Source organism: Molothrus ater, chromosome 5, assembly GCF_012460135.2.
Source record: "Molothrus ater isolate BHLD 08-10-18 breed brown headed cowbird chromosome 5, BPBGC_Mater_1.1, whole genome shotgun sequence".
Taxonomy (NCBI): Eukaryota; Metazoa; Chordata; class Aves; order Passeriformes; family Icteridae; genus Molothrus; species Molothrus ater.
The window spans coordinates 33,883,194-33,901,096 of NC_050482.2; the positions used below are offsets into that span (position 1 = coordinate 33,883,194).

General features: G+C 39.8%; 1 protein-coding gene across 15 annotated transcripts in view; it reads right to left on the reverse strand.

The window, feature by feature from the left end:
• Positions 1-17,903, reverse strand: part of GRIP1 (glutamate receptor interacting protein 1) — a 309,227-nt gene that overhangs the window by 1,916 nt on the left and 289,408 nt on the right. For 11 of the 15 annotated variants that reach the window (XM_036400176.2, XM_036400173.2, XM_036400171.2 and 8 more), the window contains 7 exons: positions 17,672-17,857; positions 14,887-15,040; positions 12,916-13,116; positions 10,425-10,536; positions 10,236-10,280; positions 7,620-7,853; positions 1,018-1,164 (listed from right to left, as the gene is read on the reverse strand). In XM_036400176.2, the coding sequence (XP_036256069.1) occupies positions 1,018-1,164; positions 7,620-7,853; positions 10,236-10,280; positions 10,425-10,536; positions 12,916-13,116; positions 14,887-15,040; positions 17,672-17,857 (1,079 nt within the window). Of the gene's footprint in view, positions 1-1,017; positions 1,165-7,619; positions 7,854-10,235; positions 10,281-10,424; positions 12,130-12,915; positions 13,117-14,886; positions 15,041-17,671; positions 17,858-17,903 lie in introns of those variants that run through there. The other 4 variants (XM_036400170.2, XM_036400180.2, XM_036400177.2 and 1 more) reach the window with 3 other exon arrangements.

A 17,903-nucleotide genomic window follows, 5' to 3' on the forward strand; every position in this document is an offset into this window, starting at 1 on the left:
ACAAGAGAAAGAATTTATCCTTGAGACTATGGAGCATGATTTAACTATTCCAAGTAGAGAATTGCCCAGTATAAGACTTTTTAACTGTGATGTCTGGTCTGAAGACATCAATTAAGTTTTCTACTCACTTTTAAAGAGAATGTAGCAGAAGTGGGGATATTTACACTGGTGCTGGCTGTTGCCAGCTTTCACAATGCTCACTCCAATAATGACATTTAACAGCACATAGTTTTTCTGTCTTTCATGGTGTTCATCAATTTAAATGCAGTAGAACACATCTGTAATTTCAGTTCAGGTCTTCTCTGGTTTTACCTAATACATATAAATTTATGTAAAGTATTTTATTGGGCTAGTTGAGAAATAATTTGGCTTTTTCATCACAGTCCAACTTGGCACTGTGATTAAGTGTGGTGCTGAGTAAGTATTACATTATTCCAACTATGTCAGTCAACACTTGGATTAAACACAGAAATAATTATCAGGTCTGTATCAAGAAAAGCAAGAAAGAAAAATCTGTCTGGAAATGCTGTGGGAAATTGCAGCTTCCTAGTGAGTATTTGTATGTCTCCTTTGGAGTTCTAAAATACCTAGCATTCTGAAAGGTTTGTTGCTATAAACTTGACTGCACAGGAAAATCCAGCTTTAGTGCCACTGCATAAAAGTCCAAAGCTCCACGAAGTGCTGCCTTTTCTTGCCAAGAAAAGAAATCTCAGAAATCTACACAGCACAGCCTGTGGTGCAGAGCATTTATGGTCATTTGTCCTTCCTGATCCCCCTACACGCATCCCTTCCCAGCAGAAATACAAACAAACAGTGGTGCTCATTATTTAAAATATAATAAGCAATGTGGATTACAGGGCCATTCCAAGTAACAAAACTGCAAAAGTGCAATTTTCTACAATCACATCTCCAAAGACACATACCCAGGTACCCCCAGTGTGGTTATAAACCTTTTTACAAAGTGATCTGTATGTCATGTCCCTTCATGCTAGACCTGCACAGTGCCAGAAACATTACCTGTAGGAGTCTGTCATATGGTTTTAAACCTCCCAGATCACCAGGGCCAGCTGGTCGAATGTTTTTAACATACACTCCTTTTTCCAATAAACCATCTGAGACACTGAACCCAAAGTCTTCTCCATCAGAGTCCTTGTACAAAGTTACCTGTGGAGGAGAGGTGATGTGATGAGAAAGAAAAAACACTTATCCCCCCATTTCTACAAGCATGAAGCAGGTTTTCTTCCTAGGATAGTTTTGGTGATTTTTTTTTTTTTTTTTTTTCACATTAGAGAGATCACTTACCTACTGTTTGGTACTTACAGTATTAAAGTTGTCACCATTTTGACATTATGTTAATATTCTCAGAAGCCACCTTATTCTTCTGTAAATAAATAGCCCTTTTCACTTCTGCTTGTCAGCTGGAAATTTGTGGTATTTAGCCACCTTTTCTGGTGTCACTTTTTCATTCTTAGTGTTTTGTCTCTCTATTCTCTAGCTGCCAGCATCTGAGTACAAGATATGGCTTAGTTTTGCTTCAAGTACAAAGATCTGGCCTCAATCAAACAATTAGTGTTGCGTCTTGCAATCAAGGGAATAAAGACTATTGTCAGTTTAAGCTCTAGACTGCCTGGTTTGGGCCAGGCAGTGGTCTGCCCTGTAGAGCCTAACCTCAGAAGTGCTCAGTATAAGAGTTATAATGCAATCTTTTAAGGAAGTACACATAAGGCTCCTTCTGAAAGAGCTTGCAGGCAGTGTTCTTACAGTTACATAAGCATGAGGTGGTCATTAAAAAGCAGGAAACAGGAGGTAAAACTGTTAGGAGAAGGCTTTTCAGTTATTCAGAAGATAAGTCCTCACAGATAGTTTTGTGAATTTAGCTATTTGACAGATAAAGACAGAGACTTCTTTGTGGGTAAGTGGCATGCTTTTCTTAGGTTTTTATATTTTCTTGGTCCTCCCTCATATCAGGGGTACTGACCCATGCAAGTAAATTATGTGAGTGGTGTGCCACTGTGCAGAGTTACAGTTGCACAGTGAAACCCGTGTTTTTAGGGCTGTAGCATGTATCACCTTTAATTCAAAATGCACTGATTTTATCATACCTTGGCTGATAAAAATGACATTAACTGTTCCAAAATTTTATAATGACTTGGTACAAATAATGTCCCATATGTTACATCCTTGTGTGTGCACCAGCCACTGAATTCCTTCCTGATGTTTCTGAATTGCAGAATCATTTGAATTGAAGGGGATTTAGGAAAGTCTCTAGTTCAGTGTCCTGCTGAAAGCACACATGGTCAGTGTTTCACAGAAGGATGCTAAGGCACAACAGTGCTGGGGCACAGCACTGGCTGGTGCTGCCTTCAGAAAGCTGCTGAGCTCCTCTTTAAATTGCCAGTATGAAAAGGAATGCCAGAACAGACCAGGCTCTCTCAAAACAGAAGTAAAGGATTTGGGTTGCTTTCCTGCTCACTGCATTTTTCTTGACTTGGGTTTAGGGCTGTATCAGCCCTGCTTTGACCAGAATGAAATCACACTCCCTGGCAGGTTTGGTAGCTGTGCTGGGCAGCAGTTGAGAGAAGCTGGATACAAGGGCAGTGGCTGAAGCAGTAGCACCATTTTCTCTGTAATGTGGATGGTGCATTGTGGGGCTGCTGTGAAAACATCAGAGCCTTGTGCCGTGGGGAGCACAAACACCCCCATGTGATGTTTGTCCCTTACTTCTACCCCAGCTCATCCTCTTCCCTTGTTTTTGTCCCCCTGAACAGCCCTGCAAAGCAGAAAGCCACACCTAAAGTCCCCTTAGGCTAAAGGTTTTCTTCCTGCCAGGGACATTTTTGGGTATGAGCTGTCATTTTGTACTTTGCAGGGACTGTGGAATTTAAGTTTCTTGCCTTCTTTTCCCCCATCCTCCTCCAAGATAACTTCTTGCTGGATCTGTCATATGTCCTCCATCCCTGCATGAACTTTAGGAGTCAATGGGCATTCCAGCTACTGAAAAACCTATCTGCAAATTCACAGTAATTAATCATAGAATGATTTTAATTTGTATCAACAGATGCTATTATCAGCAGGACTCTAGGGAAATTCTAATAATTTGCTATGAGCAGAGGCTTTTGTTGGTGATATCACAGCATGTTTAACATGGCTTTAATGAAGAGTGTGTTTGAAGCTGCTACAAAAATGCTGTAAGACCACCATTCTGCAAGACTAAAAAAAAAAAAAAAGCAGGGAGATATATTTTACTGACAGATTTGTATGCACTTCCTGGCAGAAATTAGAAATAACTAGCTCTGGACTAAGACCCAAATTCTCTTCTAGCAAAGTAACTTTTTTATCCTCATCATCACAAAGGACAGAAGTTCTTCAAGTCAACTGCTTCTTAAAGAAGCCTTGAAAATTTCATGTAAAAATGGGATGCAATGCCTAAGAGAAGAAGACTTGAAATACTCTGTCCTGTTCTAGCACAGGGGGCATGTTTTTTAAAAGGAACTTCCCTTTTTCATTTACTCCTTTTCCCCTTCTTCAGGCACTGGAGTCAAATGGAGCTGGATCCAGTCCCAGATGAACAACAAAAGCACATGAAAGAGGGGACACTCTGAAGTCATCTAGACTTCATTCTTGTCCTAAGACAGGATCAACTGCACCTAAGGCATTTCAGAGATACATTTATCTGCCCCACATGTTCAAATCTCCAGTGATCAAGATTCCACAGTCTATTAAAGTAATCCCTTCAAGTCATTCAGATGTTTCCCTTGGGTCTAAACTAAAACACCCTTGCTGAGGCTTAAGCCTGTTGCGATCCACAGAGAACAAGATCACGTTACTCTGTCTTTCTCTGCAGTGATGTGAAATAAGGCTTATTTTTCTCTGGATCCTGTCCATATGGTCAACATCTTTCTTTAAGTTTCAGATCCCATACTGGACACTATTACAGTCAAGACCTTCTCAGAGCCAAACTGGAGTGGAGAATAGCTCACCAGGGATGGTGGTCCCATTCATATGTTCTACGCCAGAGTTGATTTTTCCCTGTTTTCAGTGAGTGATCTATCAGCAAACAGCACACACACACAAATCCAGCTCTAGACACCCCTAGGAAGAGCCATGACACATTAGCACACCTTAACCTGGATCTTGTCTGTAACAATGCATGTGCTACTTCATGCCCACCTTGTGAGACAAAAAATGGAGCATTTCAAATTACAAAGGGCATGAAAGAGGGGCTTTGCTCTAAAGAGTCAATGGGAAGAGACTGCAATGGAGTGGGCAAGGCAAGGGGACAAGGAGGGGCATTGGGAATGATCATCCCAAGTCGTTTATCAATCACAATTTACACATTTCAAAATATTTCCTGAAGCTTGTGGTTCTTCAGATATACAGATCCTAGATTTTTACAACCTGCTTCCCTTATGGCTATCTTCTCTTGACTTTTGCTGTGCTTAACAGGAGCTTGGAACTTAAAGAAACTTATGCTTGCTTCAGGGATGAGGTAGCAATTTAACTTTGTTGCATGTTTGACAGCTGTCACATTTTTCAGATGGAAGGCATCTGCAGACAACTTTCTTTTGTATTAGAGGTTAGAATTTTTGGGCTAATTCTTCCCAGGGTAACATATATTCTTCAAAGAGAATCTCTGATAAAAGCCTTGCTATCTGAAATACTCAATTTCTACTCAGTAGTGGGTATGGACAAAGCCCTACCACAGGTTCCTCATCTTGACTTGCAGCCACCCTCTCTGAAAGGAATAAAACTGAAGACCATTCACACAACACCTAACTCATGCTGGTTTATCTGTACTGCTGATCACAACTCTTTGGAAGGTCTGATCTCAATAGCGAAATCTCCACTTGGGTGATTTATTAGACTTTTAAATTTACATCAGGAGCCTAAGGGAAAAAGAAAGTGGATTTGGAAATTCAATTCATATTTCATAAGCAATTAAATAGTTACAAATTTAAAACACAAGCTTATACATTTTAAGTCTGTGCCTATGCCTCTTCTCCCTCTCAAGTCTATGGGAAAATGCTTAATTTAAATTCATACATCTTGCACAGATCAGCTATTGAGATATTTTAACTGACTGTAATTTTAGGTTAATGACTACTTGTAATAATAATATTGAAAAATTATCTGATCCTAGTGCATATTTTTGCTCTCAGAGGAAAGTGTGCTCTGTGAAACTTCTAAAAAATGGTCTGCTATGATTTTTAGTAAAATATTAATCTATATTATTATCTAAGTAGATTAAATCATTAAAGGCATTCATTAAATTTGGGTACTGATATAGCAATACACTATCCAGCTAAATTAAATGTTATTAAACCATCTAGAACGAATGTTTGAAGAGATTAGTAGGACACTTATCTCAATTCTATTTTCCTCAGGACACAGACAGTTCAAGAGCACAGCTGGTGAATGCAATGCAGAAAGAAGGAGCAGTGAAGAATTCAGGTTACTTTGCTGCAAAGTGAGCTCTGAGCTGTGGGCACAGCAGGGATGCAGACTCCTCACAGTGACACAGGACAGTGGCACCTGCCCTGCCCTGACACTGGCGCAGCTCAGCAGCACGCAGCCAAGTATGAGTTGAGAATCTGCCAAGGGAGGTCTTAGACAAGGTGTGTCTTAGCTTGTATCTCAGAACTGCCCACACCATCACATTTTTCCAAGTCTTCCTATTTTTCAGTGGCCCAGCTAATTAAGACATTTGCCTGCAGAGGGCAGAACACATTGCCAGCAAGAGGATACATGAAAAGTACTTCAACCAAGGCATTTCTCTGACAGTGAAGTCATTTCTATGGCACTGCAGCTCTTTTGGAAAACTCTGGTTGAATAAGCTGTCCAAAGGAACAGGGTATTAAACTAGAGGTCTAATACAAAAATGAACATGAATACATGAGAGAAAGTAGCAGGCACACTGCTACACAAGAATCAGTAAGAAAACTAACAAGTGAGAACTTGCTCAGGTAAAAAGCAGTCCATGCTGCCTGGGCTAACCTGCATGTGTCATAGGAGTACAACCTCAATTTGGGGAAACAGAGCATAAGATCCAGTCACTAGTTTCTATTTTTCTTGAATGACTGTAAGGATTTGGAAAATCCTTGGTACAGGTTCAACGTTTAGATTTTTTAGAGAGGAAATGACTCTTCTCTGGGTGACAGAACAGACAGTAAAAACAAACTCAGCATCACTTCAGCAGACAGGGGAAAAGTGGGTATATTGTCTGAACAAAATCTGGAAATTACTCCAAGGGAAGGTCAAAGCAATCTTAAAAATAGTCAGCTGAAGCAAGAGAAAGCTCATGGACAGGTTATTTGTACTGCCCAGGACTCAACAGCTAGTTACTATCACAGAATACCACTGACTCATTAACAGAAATCTCAGGACTCCTTTCCAGGTAATGATTTCTTTTAACATGGAAGGCTGGCTTTGTAATCCAGAGCTGTGCCTTTGTTGAATGTGAGCACACTGTGAAATGCCTACTGGCATACTTTGGTTTTATAGTTCACATTTATTCACCACTCAGAAAAACTGAGTACAGTATCTAACTCCACTGATCACATCAAGCTGGAAATAGGAATAGCTTAAAACTATCCCAACACATCCTTATTGATCATATACATTGCCAATGACTTAATTTACCATATATGAGATCAATTCTCTACTACCTTCTATAAACATTCATTTAGCCCACGCTCAGCAAGTCCTCACGCTGCTGAACTCAACTGAACTACAGACTAAACTCAGGCAAATCCACAGGGCTTAGAAACCAACCCAGATCTATCGAAAATGACCAGGTGACATATTAATGAAATATACACAGGGTGTTCTGCCTCCTCTCTGGAAAGATCTCAGACCTTTAAGAGGAAGGTGGGTGCAGGAAATGGGATGCTCATTCCCATCTGGGAGAACAGCATTATAATGTCCCTCAAAGTTTTGGAAACTGGTTGCTCTTATGACCTCACTGGACTTGAGAGCTAAAGTGGTCAGGTGTTTGCTGTGCATATCCAAACATCCTTTATCCAGTCCTTGCTAGGAATGCAGTGCCACCTCCATATCACTGAGTGATTCCCACCATCTTGAGCAGTGAAAAGCTGCATAGTCTGAAGATTATTTATCCTTTTTAGAGCAAAGGAATTATAAAGAAAAAAGAAGCAACACCTAATTTGAAATAACGTTCTATATTATGTACATTCAATTCCTTGTATTTGATTCAAAACGAGTGTTAATTTAAAAAAGGACCTATGGGAGCCCCAAACCCTCCTGAGTAATTTCCTGAAGAAATGTATTTTCTAGAAATTAAACTTTGCTTTCTTAATGAACACATTTTGTGGAGAAGAGTTATTGGTCCTGTCAATTCAAATTACCAGTGGATGCTCCTGTCAAAAGAGCAGTGCCTTTTGAGGATTTATTGTAAAATGAAATAGTAGACAAGGATGCATCTTATTCATTTGTTTTCCCCCACAAGGATCTATCATTAATGTGTTTGTAAGAACTAATATGCATGGCCCCCAAATTACATCTGTGGAGTCATTATAAAAAGTGCTTACTGTGTTGCCATATAATTAGAGTTCCTGTGCTGAATATATTATTTCAAAGCTGTCAGAAAAAAAATTACAGACCTTGTGTAACTCCACAGGAGTTGGTGACATGATTTCTTTCATTTCTTGCTTAAATTTTCTCAGAACCATGGACTTTCTCCCCACATCTGATGGCAATGTGTTGCTACGAGTAGCTTGACTGTAATGTGGCCTTACAGAACTTCTTTCCTGGAAGCTGGCTTGTCTTCCCAGCTGGTTACGTGGTTGTGGGTTCTCCTGATTCAAACTCATTGTACTTCCTGACATGATTGTGGCCTAGAGCATTAATGAACAGGTTAATTTGTAACAGAGAATGTGGGTTAAGTAAGTGGTTAATTCATAGCAATAGGAAAAACACCTCTATTCTTTGTTAGAACACAATCACTCAGGGCACAGCAAAAGGCAAGAGGACAGATGTTCAATCTGCTTGCAAGTCACTATAAAATAAAGACCACAACAAAACACAATAACAATATATGAACCCTATGGGCAAAAGTTTTCAGATGGCATTTCAAACTAAAATACTGAGCACCAGAACTGCTGTGCTTGTAAGCCAGTCCCTTGGCAGACTGAAGAGTATGTAGTGCAATTGCTTACTTTAAAAATATTTTACACATCAGTAAAACAACATCTAAGTTGTGGCATAATTGCATTTGTTGGAATTGGAACTACAGGAAGGCATTTACAATTCACACTGTGTCTGCAAGATAAAAATATGTGAGCCAGCAGAATCTGTAGGTAGCTCTAGAGGCAGCATGGGCAGAGTGCCTGGCTCTACCCAAGCTCAGGGAAAACTCAGTGCAGGTGAGCTCACTGCCTGGAAAGAGTGGCTGCCTTAGCTCAGCACTAATACTGGCCCTGGTCTCACTGCTGGTTTTAATCTCAGTAAAAGCCTTTTGTTTTAGATGCAAGAATACATGAAATCATGAAAGATGATGATGGGAGTCACCTCGCCCGCTGTGTGGAACAGACTGAACTTTAAAAGAATCCATGCGCAGCAATGAGCCTTCACCCTTGGGAAAGATTTTCTGCTCTGGGGAATGGGAGGCATATGCACTTTGGCACAGCCACTGTGGGGACAGGGTGTGCTGAATTTCCTATTTATTATCTCTTCTGATGAACAACTGGAAAGGGAAATTTAAAGGCCATAACCTGAACTCTGACTGGGACTGGATGCAGACAGCCTGCCTGAATGGCAGAAGTAAAAAAATAAGGGCAAAACAGACAAATAAATGTTTGCCTATAACTCTGGTGAGCATGTCTGTCACCCTTCCTTCTCACAGCTGAATCACTACTTTCACTATAAGATAATGGATGGTAGTCATAACACTCTTTTGTGCTCAGTAATGACTGATATTACTGCCTGATGGAGCAAAAGCAGCCAGAGGACTTGGCAAACAATAGCCTTCTTTGCTCTTTGGCTGAAGACCTTGAAATGAAAAATGATAAGGAGTCCTTGACTACGCCATGGCACTTCATAAAGTAGAGACATGGCCACTCTCAGCATCCTGTCACACTGAATCAGTCTGGCTTTCTTTTCAGAGCTGGGCGTTGTGCAACGAGGCGATGCTATAAATGGTGCATCTACAGTTCTGAATTTCACTTTCGTGAAAGGCTGAGGAAAACTCAGTGTGTTGAAATAACTGAATTCTGGTCAGCATGGATGACCTATTTCTCTTCTGGAATTATCTATTTTCATATCCTTTTATTATGCTCTGAATACTGAAAACTGCAAGAGAAGCCTGCAGTACTAAACCATATCTAACTATGGAATTAAACCAGGATAACATTTTCTCCTATATTTCTCTGGTTTTCAATAACAAATATATGAGAATCACATTTTGCTACCCAAACATGCAATACAAAAGCCATAAATCTGAGGAAGTAAATTAATCTGAACTGAAAAACTTTCACCCAGTTATGCCATTCACATTCCTCCTGGCTGCTAAAGGACTTTATATAACATAAAAATGAAAATGAGATTCTGCCAGTTTTGCAGCTCCAGGAATTTAAAAGAACATAAAAGAAAATATTTTAGGACCTTTCATTCTGTAGCTTTAATTGCCAGTACAATGCTTAATTGTTCTGATTAGATAACTTAGAGAAAAGGTGATTAGACAATTAAACACTCCCAAGTTACTCTGTCTCTGTTTTCTTCCCCCGATGCCCTCAGCACAATCTAACACAAAGCATGGTTAGATTTGTAATAAAGTCAAGGATGAAATATGGAAATTTGTTACATGGTGAAGAAATTGCTGCATAATGAACATTTCTCACATTGGCAGCTTCTTTTTCTTTCAGAGTGGTACGATTATAGGTGAACATTTTGAGAAGCTGATTTTCTTTTATGTTCATCTTAATCAAATTAAGTTTCAATTTAAAAGACAACCTACAACATGCTAAGAAAAGCTGCATGAAGCATCTGTCAGCGAGTGGAATGTATTGCTGCAGGAAGGTTATGCCCACTTAGAAGTTCTGTGCCATTTGCTGCCTGTACAGACAGCATCGATGGTTATGCACAGCAGAAGCTGCAAGTCAAAAGCACTGGGGTGAACATGTTCATAGAATTTTGGTTGCATTGCACAAAAGAAAACAGCTCTGGTTAAGGGCAGGGGAGGCAGCTGCACAAGCAAAAATATAAAGGTAAAGGGTAGGTACCAAGAGAGTCATGTTTCTCAAACACAGACGCCTGTCAGCCTTGTCCTGTGGAGAGGGGTTAAAGCTTTTAAATGAATTGGTGTGATTAGTGCAACGTAAAAGAAAAAAGGAGAAAATAAAATGAATGTAAACCAAACCAAAACCATTATATTTCTCTATAATTGGAAAGAAAGGTTAAGATTGTTCTACCTCTAGTTCCCTCAGAATTCCTGACTGGCCACAGGTCTCTAAATCCTCCAGAGCCTGAGACCAGAAATTTTCCTCCTGGTCAGCCTCGGTGTTATCATGGGTACCTGTGAAGCTAGATTTACAATGAGAAGTTAAAAAAATGTGGACTTTTTCCCCCCTCTAAAAATATATATTACACACGTGCCTTGCCACAGACTGCAACTTGAATGACACAAGGTTATGCAGGAGAGTGGGGAAGAGTGGCTGCCCAGGAGAGGCCGGATGGACATGCAGAGCACATGACAGACAAGCCTTCTCATAACCTGGCAGTCACTAGCAGCTGGCAGGGTCTGAGCAGCGAGTTGTTCAGTAAGGAGATAAATGGATTCCAAGAACAATTCAATACACATTTTTACTGGATTGAAACTGGGACCTCCCTATGAAAATTAATGAATTAACCAGTAGCTGTGTGCGGAGCTGCTCCGTGCAACAAATATTTGCAATAAAACCTTTCAACCTCACAGACTTCTCCCAGGCAATATGGAAAGAGTCCTCTTTTTTTTTTTTGCAAACAACATTTTCCAAAAGAGGCTTGGTGGTGCTTTTTACCTCATTCCTTCAGCCTAAGCTGCATTTATCAATTTAAGCCCACCTGATCGCCATAATAGAAACTGCTCCAATCATTTCATACATAAACACAGAAAAAACTTTCAGGGATGCCACTGTCTTGCATGGAAACTTAGGTCTCTGGTGCTTCATAAATACACCCAAAGCCTTATTAAAAGCACTCTTGAGCAGATGTTGGGGTAGCTGCTCAGCTACCCCAAGTGAGGTCTGATAAAAACCTCCACTCTGGGCTGCGGTGACACAGCCCAAAGCAACACCTTTACAGTGTATGTGTGTATACAGGGAGGGAAGCAGGAGGGATTTCTACCTTAGCAAGGGGAAGCAGCTCAATAAAGGTTCACACAAGCATCAGAGCTGCTGCATGGGAGAGGGCTGATTATGTGAAAGGCACAGGGGAAGAAGGATGAGGAAGGAAAGTGACAATTTGCCCTTTTGGTGGCAGCAAGCTGTTACTTTGGAGCAGCTGCCCATGGACTGCAGCTAGTGGTGCTTAACCAGCACATAAACAGAGCAAACACTATTATGGAAGCATCTGAGGCCTTGCTTGACAAACAATGTATTACTGAGAATAGCGTGAATGTAATTGTGTTTACAGAATAGCTTTTAAATAGGAGAATTGCCCAGCACAAGGGAGGACAGCTTGAATGCTTCACACACATGATACTCTGCCTCAGAGATGCTTTCTTACAGCTACAATCAGTTAAGCAGACAATGGTCAGCCATTTCAATCTCTTATTGCAATGATTCTCCACCTAGCATCAGTGTCTCTTCTAAGATATTGCAATAGATACAGCAATGGCAAGAATACCTACTCAGATCACAGATGCAATTCCTCCCAGGCAAGACAAGAAAGTATTTAAAACATGATTTTAGAAAGATCCTTGACTTCTGAAATGAACTTTTCCCATAAATCTATGTAGTTCTTTCAATAGCCAATTTTGAATATAGATTAATTTATCCATTACAATATCTCTTGTTATATTGCACATTAATGATATCAAATGGAACTTAAGCTAATGAACAGGATAATTTGAGGCAATTGTCTGCGACAGAAAAACCTGGATTTCCTAGAACTGGAGGTCCATTTCTTCTCTGACTTCTGTGAAATAGAAAATCATGATGCTTCTATGTCTGGACTTCTTAGTGGAAGCAATTTCTTTTTCAGCTCTCCTCTCCTCTTGTGCTTTTTCTCTGAGTCTTGTCTCCTGGTGTGTGAAATCTCAACTTTTGCATCTTCATTACAGCCACATGAGTAATTTGTAGCTGAGCTACTACACCAAAAAACCAGAAGAGGTACCAAAATAATTTACCTAGATGTCTTTTTTATCTGAAACCTGAGGGATTGATTTTAAAACATATGAAATATTGTTTGATCCATAATGAACACATTTGGTTTTCTGACGCTTTTTTAAAGAGCTGTCAGAAATAGATACATAAAAAGACTGAAGGAAAGGCAGTAGGACAGATAATGAAGACATGGGTATCTGATTTGGTTCTCACTCCCATATGAGGGACAAAATCTTTGTGTTTTTTAGTTTTCTTAATCAGGAGGTTCTTGGATCTGGCAGACTCATTCCTGTAAGCATTGATGTTTTAATGTGTTAAACATTTTCTCTGGAGCAGGAACTGTAACAGACTTGTTCTACCTGCCAGTGATAGGTAGACACCAGGCTAGAGAGTGGTTTAAGCTCTCTGGTTTCATTTGCTTGCCCACTGGAATTCCTCTGTCAATCAACAGAAAGTTAATGCAGTGTTTTCTGCTTTTACCCTGTTTTTCTCATTTCAAATGATTTTCCTTTCTTCCCTTGTCTTTTCACACCCCCTGCCCCCCACCTCTGCCTCAGCCCAGCTGGATCTTAATTCTCTGCACTTTTTGGTTTCCTACCTGGAAGTATTCCACTCTTCCAGCTGTCCCCCACCTTTCCTTTGCCCTCCAGAGGCACCTTTCCACATCTTTCCCTCTTTCTTCAGGCTCCTGATGCTCTCTCCACCTGATCTTTCTACAGATGTTTGCTTTACATGGTTTTCTTGATTCTCTCCCAATGTCTCAGTCTCCTTCTGTTGCCACATATTCTTGGAAGCTGTGCTACACAAAAAAAGGCAAGAAAAAATTACTTTCTACAGCTAGAGGGAGAGAAGTTGTTTAGCTAGAACTACAAGAAAAGTGGTGCTTTTTCTGAGGATTCCTGTAACAGGCTTGGAGAACAGACATAGCCTTCTCAAACACTCCAGCACTTGGGATAGCAACACCATCAGATGTGGCACCATCCATTTTACAGATACAGCATCAAAGTGATCATTATTTTAATGTGTACTGTATCTCTCAGGTGTAAGTCACATTGACAAGCAGAACAAGACTCTTTAATGTGCATACTTTCTGCTGAACAGTGCTTTAAAATGGTAATAGAACACATGCTTTTCATTTAGAAGATTCTGAATTTTACAATCCAGCTCCCTGATTCACTGCTCATCAACTTTTTCAGCCCATTACTTACATAGCTGCAAAACAGTAGGTGTTCTGGAATCATGGCTGCATCTCATTTGAGAAACAAAATATGGGCTGTAACTGTGGATAAAATTAAACTAAAAATATTAGGCTACCAAGAATGGGCACTATGAAGAAAACTATCTAATTTCCTTTATCAAACACTGTCCACTACTAGCCTATGAAAGCTGCCAGTGTGCTTCTGCAGTAGGGACCAAAGGAGCTGGATATGGACTGGGAATTCACACTTGCTCATATCTTAGCTGCCATCTTGCCAGACAAAATACCACAAAGCCATGGGCTGTATCAGAGGGTTTGTCATTCAAATTCTGAAAGCAGCATCTAATCTTTGCCTTGATTTGTATTTCAAAGCTTACAGACTGGACCTCATGGATTTCCTTACCCAGTGTGTTTATACAGGCACCAGGAAGGGGTTTTTTTGATACTAAACTTGAATTTTTCACAGACTGGGATTTCAGGCTAGCTGTGCTGGCACACCAAGAAAGTGTATTTCTCATGAAGGACATGCATGCCTGCAGATCCTGAGGGTGGGTGCAAAGAGCACAGAAATCTCTTTTACTGTGATGCCTGTCTTCCCACATCTGAGGAAGAACTGCTCATTGGCAGAAATTACCCAAGCCTCTGCAGTGGATCCACTAACAAATCCAAAAGAAAAGAAAACTTAGAACAGAAGATAGATTTTTGGGTCTTTCAACTATCTCCAGGAATTGTGAAGTAAATTTTTTTTTCCCTCAGGAAATGCTTTTGTCTGCAGAGAAATTAACTGAAAATGAGATTTACTTCTCAGGAGAGAAGGAATAAATGCATGGCAAAATACCAATAGTTTGGACAAGACATTTGTACCTGGATCACTTTTTACTCCTACTGTATCACTCTTACTGAATGTGAATGTCTCAAGCATTTATGGAAGAAGACTAATTTGTGCTTCTTTGCCCAAACCAAAATGAATCTTCATAGAAGACAAAAGATTAACACACCAGTTGTCTTCAGCCACATTATCTGTAGGTTTATTTTTGTGGAGTGGAAAACAGATCAGATTTTTTCTGAAACTTGCCCAGGGAAATGCCCTAATTTTTTTGTTTGTTTATTCTTAAGGGATAAATGCTGTGCTTTATGGGCTGAAGTAACTTGAAATAAATATAGGTCTTGGTGTTGGCATCATAATCCTCCATAAAGACCACTAATCCATCCCACTAAGTTTCATTAAGTATACTGTGTCTCATATTCAAAGGAAGAGCTGCTCTAACTTCATTAGAAAAACATAATTTCCTTCAAGACAGCTAGTGTTGTTCATTTTTGAGGCACTGCTGCAGCTGCAGGGCAGAGAACAGGCACTGCTCTGGAACTCACGTGCTTGCTGCAGGTCGGTCCCACTCGTCATCGCTCAGCCCCGGCTCATGGAACGGGTGATTCCGTGGTTTGCCTGGAGGGGACAAACTGCCCTGCTTGGGACTCCTCCACTCGTAGGCATTGAAGTTGTATCCTGAAGCAGGATAGGTGTGTCCTAAAAAGATGAATTACTAATTTGCAGCAATGCATATGCTGAAGTGACATGAAAGCACACCTCTGAAGCTGGCTTCTCAAGAACTGGTGAATTTGTCATTGTTAACTTATTTTTTTCTGTAGCCAGATTATTTGAGCTAGACTATGTCTGGAATTAGGTATGCTCTAGAGTTTCTCTTATGAAAGTCCACTGAAAGCAAAACCTTAAATACATCTAACACTGTTCTCCTACTGTTTATGTCTCAGCTGCTTCTATATTTAGTTCTAGATACTGCCACAATTTATCAATTTCCAATTCAACATCCTAGATTGAACAGTAGTGAATAAATCACATGTTATGGATGTGTTAAATATGTGTTAACATGGTCATATGCACCACGCCCAAAATTAAAGCTAACTTATTAAGAAAACTGCTTCACATGCGTTGAAAAAAGTTTCCAAAGATGCATTAAAAAATCCCATGAACTTGGCTTTTCTTGTGCCCTTTTGCTAGGGCTCTGAGAGCTCAGGAAAGACCTGTCTTACAATGGGCACACATTCTCAGGACCAATATACACCATCTCTATCACCCATTTCTAAGTGTCTCAAGGCTGTGTAAGTGGCATCACATGGCTTTTAGACCTGCAGAGTTTATTTCTGGGTGCTTTTATCATACTAGCAAAGCAGGTATTACTTCAATAGTACTTTAACTGAAATCAGGTGTAATTTGAATTCCAAGTAGGAAGCAGTTTCCAAGTGATGCATCAAGAAGAACATATGGATCAATGGGTCACAAGCTGATGCTGATCTAGTAAGCAAAATCCATTATGGTGGAAATGATATACATAATATATACACTATATATGTCTGTATGCATGCGTGCATGTATGTATGTATATATACATGCACACACATATATAACATATATATGTAATATACTGCACCTTGATATATTACTTTTTTAGTTCTGTACACTAAAAAAGTTGGTGTTTTTTGATGTGCATATTGGATTAGGAAGTGTTATTATTATCACTGCTGCCCCCCCGCTAAAGAGGGTAATTTGCTTCCATAAATCAGTCTAGACCTGTCTCCCTGAAATGCTGTGTACCTACAGAGCTGTGAGCATTTTCAGCAAACTGGCAGATATTAACACAGTCCCAGATTCTAGGAAAGGTATTGGTTGGGAAATGTGACTGCTCTGTGGGGAAGGCTCCGGATTAGTAAAACAGACACATAAGACAAAGGTACAAAATGGGGTATTAATTCAAGGAGAGAAAAGATAGCTCACCAGCATTAAATTGGTAATTAATAGGATAAAGCATTATCTGGTGCTGCAGAACCATCCCTCAAACTCCTCAACTTGCTTAGTCTGTGCTTATTGCCAAGAAGGGTTTGGAGCAAAGCCAAACTCAGCTTGATGGGTCAAGACAGAATGAACTTTTATAGAAATGGGGGCCACCACGACACCAAGGAATAAAGGCACAAATCTGGTTGCACTCAGGCTATTTAGCAGAGGTGCCATGTATGCAGCCAAGTCTGGGCTGATTTTTTCAAGGGAGTTAAAAAAAAAAACTGCCTTGAGGTACTGGTTCAGCTTTGGCACAGAATCCAAATAATCAGGACTTTGGAAAGCATTCTGGGCCTCAGTCCTTTCCACAGCTGAACAATTTGCTCCAAATACATTCAATTCATCCAGAAAATGAGAATTACCATCCTGGCACTTATTCAGCAATAGTTCTCCTTAGAACTATCAAAAATACCAGAAGAAAATCTAATATAACTTATTTTGGTAAACTGACCAACACAGTTAAGCAAAGGGATCAAATTCATCCAAATTCCAACTCCAGTGGAAAAGTTATTTGAAGTAAGGACCTATCTGTCCAAATACCTCCCAGGTAATGGGAATACATGCTTTACTATGGGAAGAAACATTTTTAAAAGAGTTAAATAAAACACTGAAGTTGTGCGTAAGTTACTTTTCTTGTTATCAAGAATATTACAAGATGTCTATATCCTTCACTGCCTAAATAAACATGTGTTACAAACTGAAATTATTTGAAAATCCTATATAAAACCATAGTCAGAGAGAGGTGAAAAAAATATCATTATAGAAAATCATGTCTTTAAATGGAATGATTCTTTTTGACAGCTGAGAGTTAGGTGTTAATACTGCAGGAATGAGGAAGAAGCAAAAGATTTACAAATTATAGGCAATGACTAATGTTGCCCTTGAGCAGTTTATAATAAATCTGTTGTCATTTAAAAATTAATGAATATGGGCATCAAATTCTTGAACATCTCCAGAGTGTTCTGCGCCTTGCATTGATCTGTACTTGAAGGATAAACTCATTTAGTTGTGGATGAGCTATGGACCGAGCTATTCAGATGTCAGTAAAGCTAACAAAAGCCTGTTAATGTATTGATAAATGCTTTGTAACACATCACATCCTCATGAAAGAACGAATCTGAGGCCAGCCAAGTGCAAGAAATCATGCTGCCTGCCGAGATGTGTGGTCATAATGAGACAGCAGCACATTATAAAGTACAGGGTTAAAAGTTAGTACAGATAAAAAAGTTCTGCTTAGGGCAAAGGAAGGTCAACCATGAAGGCAATAATTCCTGCCTTAAATGTCGACTGTATTTTTGACAGTACCTTGATTTCCAAAGCTGGTATCAATAGCAGAGCCATCCCAGGACTCCACTGCGCTGTCCACACTTGGGACTGTAGTTGAATAGATGTCTGAGAGCTTGCCAGATTTCTGTGCAGAGCTTTCATCTTCAGCATCACTCAGCTCACTCACGTGACCCACAGGCACAGAAAATTTCTTGGGACTGGTAGCTGAATAGGATTATATAAAAAAAAAGGTGTTGATCCTTGCTTTACT